At 42.1% G+C, this 2,184-nt stretch overlaps 1 protein-coding gene across 1 annotated transcript; it reads right to left on the bottom strand.

Annotated features, from left to right (window-relative positions):
- Window positions 1-821: 821 nt before the first annotated feature.
- LOC149195668 (U-box domain-containing protein 44-like) lies at window positions 822-1,256 on the bottom strand. Its single transcript, XM_089407989.1, has one exon. It carries the CDS (start codon window positions 1,254-1,256, stop codon window positions 822-824), a length of 435 nt encoding a protein of 144 aa, XP_089264115.1.
- Window positions 1,257-2,184: the final 928 nt, after the last annotated feature.

Here is a 2,184-nt window from a genome sequence, read left to right as displayed (position 1 = left end):
TGGCTGCCCTTGAGCTGATTGATTCGGTGGCCCTTGAACTCCGAGATGATGGTGGAGAATTCGAGGTAAGGGCCCATAAATGAGGGGGACACCTTCCTACAAATCCTCTAGCTTGTTCTCCCACGAATTTGGCTACCAAGTGCTCATTAAGACCTTCCATTTTGTCTCCAAGTTGACCAAAAAGGCTACACAAAGCACCCATTAGACTTGTTGGCATAATGACTAACCAAATTCACTCTATTAACATAAAAATAATCAAAAACATGCAATAAACAAATGAGAATGGTGGACTAAGCCAAATTAGGAGGTTGAATGAGCCCAAATATTTGTCCATTTTTGGGGCTCATCATCACCCCCCTACTGAAAGTGTTGCTCATCCTCTGAGCAACCAAATCTCTCCCCTTGTCTTTGATGGCCCTGGTGACTTCCTTGGCTAGCATCTCGGCCGATTTCTCCTTTGGCTTCCCTCTTTTCAAACTTTCCTGTAGAAACTGTTCGCTGGCTTCCTGTAGAAACAGTCCTGTAGTGGCTTTTTCTGTCTTCCTGTAGAAACAATATTCACTGTTTTGGCCTGCGTGGCTGAGGCTGCCTTCTCCTTGAACTGTGCTGCTACCTGGAAGCTGACGAATCCAACTGACGCAAGCCCAATGTATTATAAAATCACACAAGTACAATGAGCTGCCCGAGAATAGATAGTGCATGCCAAATCTGGATGGGAAGGAGTGTTTCCAGGCCTTTAACTGAATCGAATGGCATTCTTAATCTTGGATTTGAACTCTACTAAGAATTGATAACAGAAGCAGAACAGAACATAAGATAGATCAAGTTGTCCTTGCCTCAACAGCCGCTGGTACACAACAAATGGCATGAAATGCTCGAACAATGCTTCCATGTATTGAAGGTGGTGTCCAATTTATTAAGGATAATAGCTGGTATATGATCTCATCAGATCCCAATAATGCAGCTGTTGTGTCACTCTGTTCTTTGGGCAATGTTGCTATAACAATCTTCATTGTGTTAGACCCTTCTCTCAGGTTCTGTATCAAGGGCTTGAAATAGTTCGCCTGTGCCATTTGCACTACATTATGCTCACTGTATGGGAGATTCTCCAGAACTTCGCTTGCATCCTTAGCAGCTTTAGGATTGTCACTATTTGACATTGTTACAAGGAGGAGGATACAACCTTGTACCTTGCCAATCTGTTCACACACAGCCATATCCTTTGAAAGCTCTAAAAGCAATTCCACGGCTTTCATACCTTCTGCAATATCACGTGCAAGCGAACGAACAATAAAATAGCATGATCCACCTCAGCTATTTTCACCTTTCTTCAAGCCCCAAGCTTGATGAAGAGAAACACTGCTTCATACCTTTCAGAATAGAGATAAATGCAAATATACCCTCATTACACCATGCAAGCGCAAATCAAAATGAATGCTGCTCAGATAAAAAAATAAATGCACCAGCAAGATTACAAGATTCTCAGCCATGCAATTGAACTCATAAATTTTCAGATTAGGGATCAAATAGTCATATTGAGTAGTCTCAGCCCTAGGTGAAGATGTCAATCATCACAGAGAGTAGCCTTATGCTAAGATGTCAATCAGAATGACAAAAAGGATACACGAATAAAACCCACTGCTAGATGCCTTTGCCTCAGGAAAGCATGAGAATATGCCAGAAGGCCTTGACAGAAAGGAGCCAAACAGCTTCTGATACAAGCTGCCTTATAAAGTGATGTAGATTATGCCTCAGAACCATACAACAGGTTAGCTCGAATCTGGCCTCATACTGCTCCTGATATATCTTATTGCACAGAGCTTTAGATTAGATCTTTAAAGACAACTAATTTACCTCCAAGAAATGATCTCTGCCTCAAAAGAAACCAGATATATGCTCAAAAGGCGAGACCAGATCTTTGATAAGTCAATGGAGAACTGCTTCAGACATATGCAAAGTAGGCTTAGATTTACTTCTGGTTAAACGTCACAGAGATATGTTTGATTCAGCTAGATATGAAGTTGAACCACTGAGAGGAGCCTCAAGAATGCTGAAATTTCAGGCTTCTCTGCTCTGCTGCACTTTCCTGTAGAAGACCCCACCCGTTTCCTGTAGAAAACGCCTGTAGAGTGCGACAGGCGGGAATTTTTTGAGGAACTGAAGAGATCTCGAGAATAAAAGGCA

Source organism: Pinus tabuliformis, chromosome 2_2, assembly GCF_031772625.1.
Source record: "Pinus tabuliformis cultivar Carrire ecotype Pingquan chromosome 2_2, CPIR1, whole genome shotgun sequence".
In the NCBI taxonomy this organism is placed as follows: domain Eukaryota; kingdom Viridiplantae; phylum Streptophyta; class Pinopsida; order Pinales; family Pinaceae; genus Pinus; species Pinus tabuliformis.
Note: the sequence above shows the minus strand (reverse complement) of the source record. Positions and strands in the feature narration are given on the sequence as shown.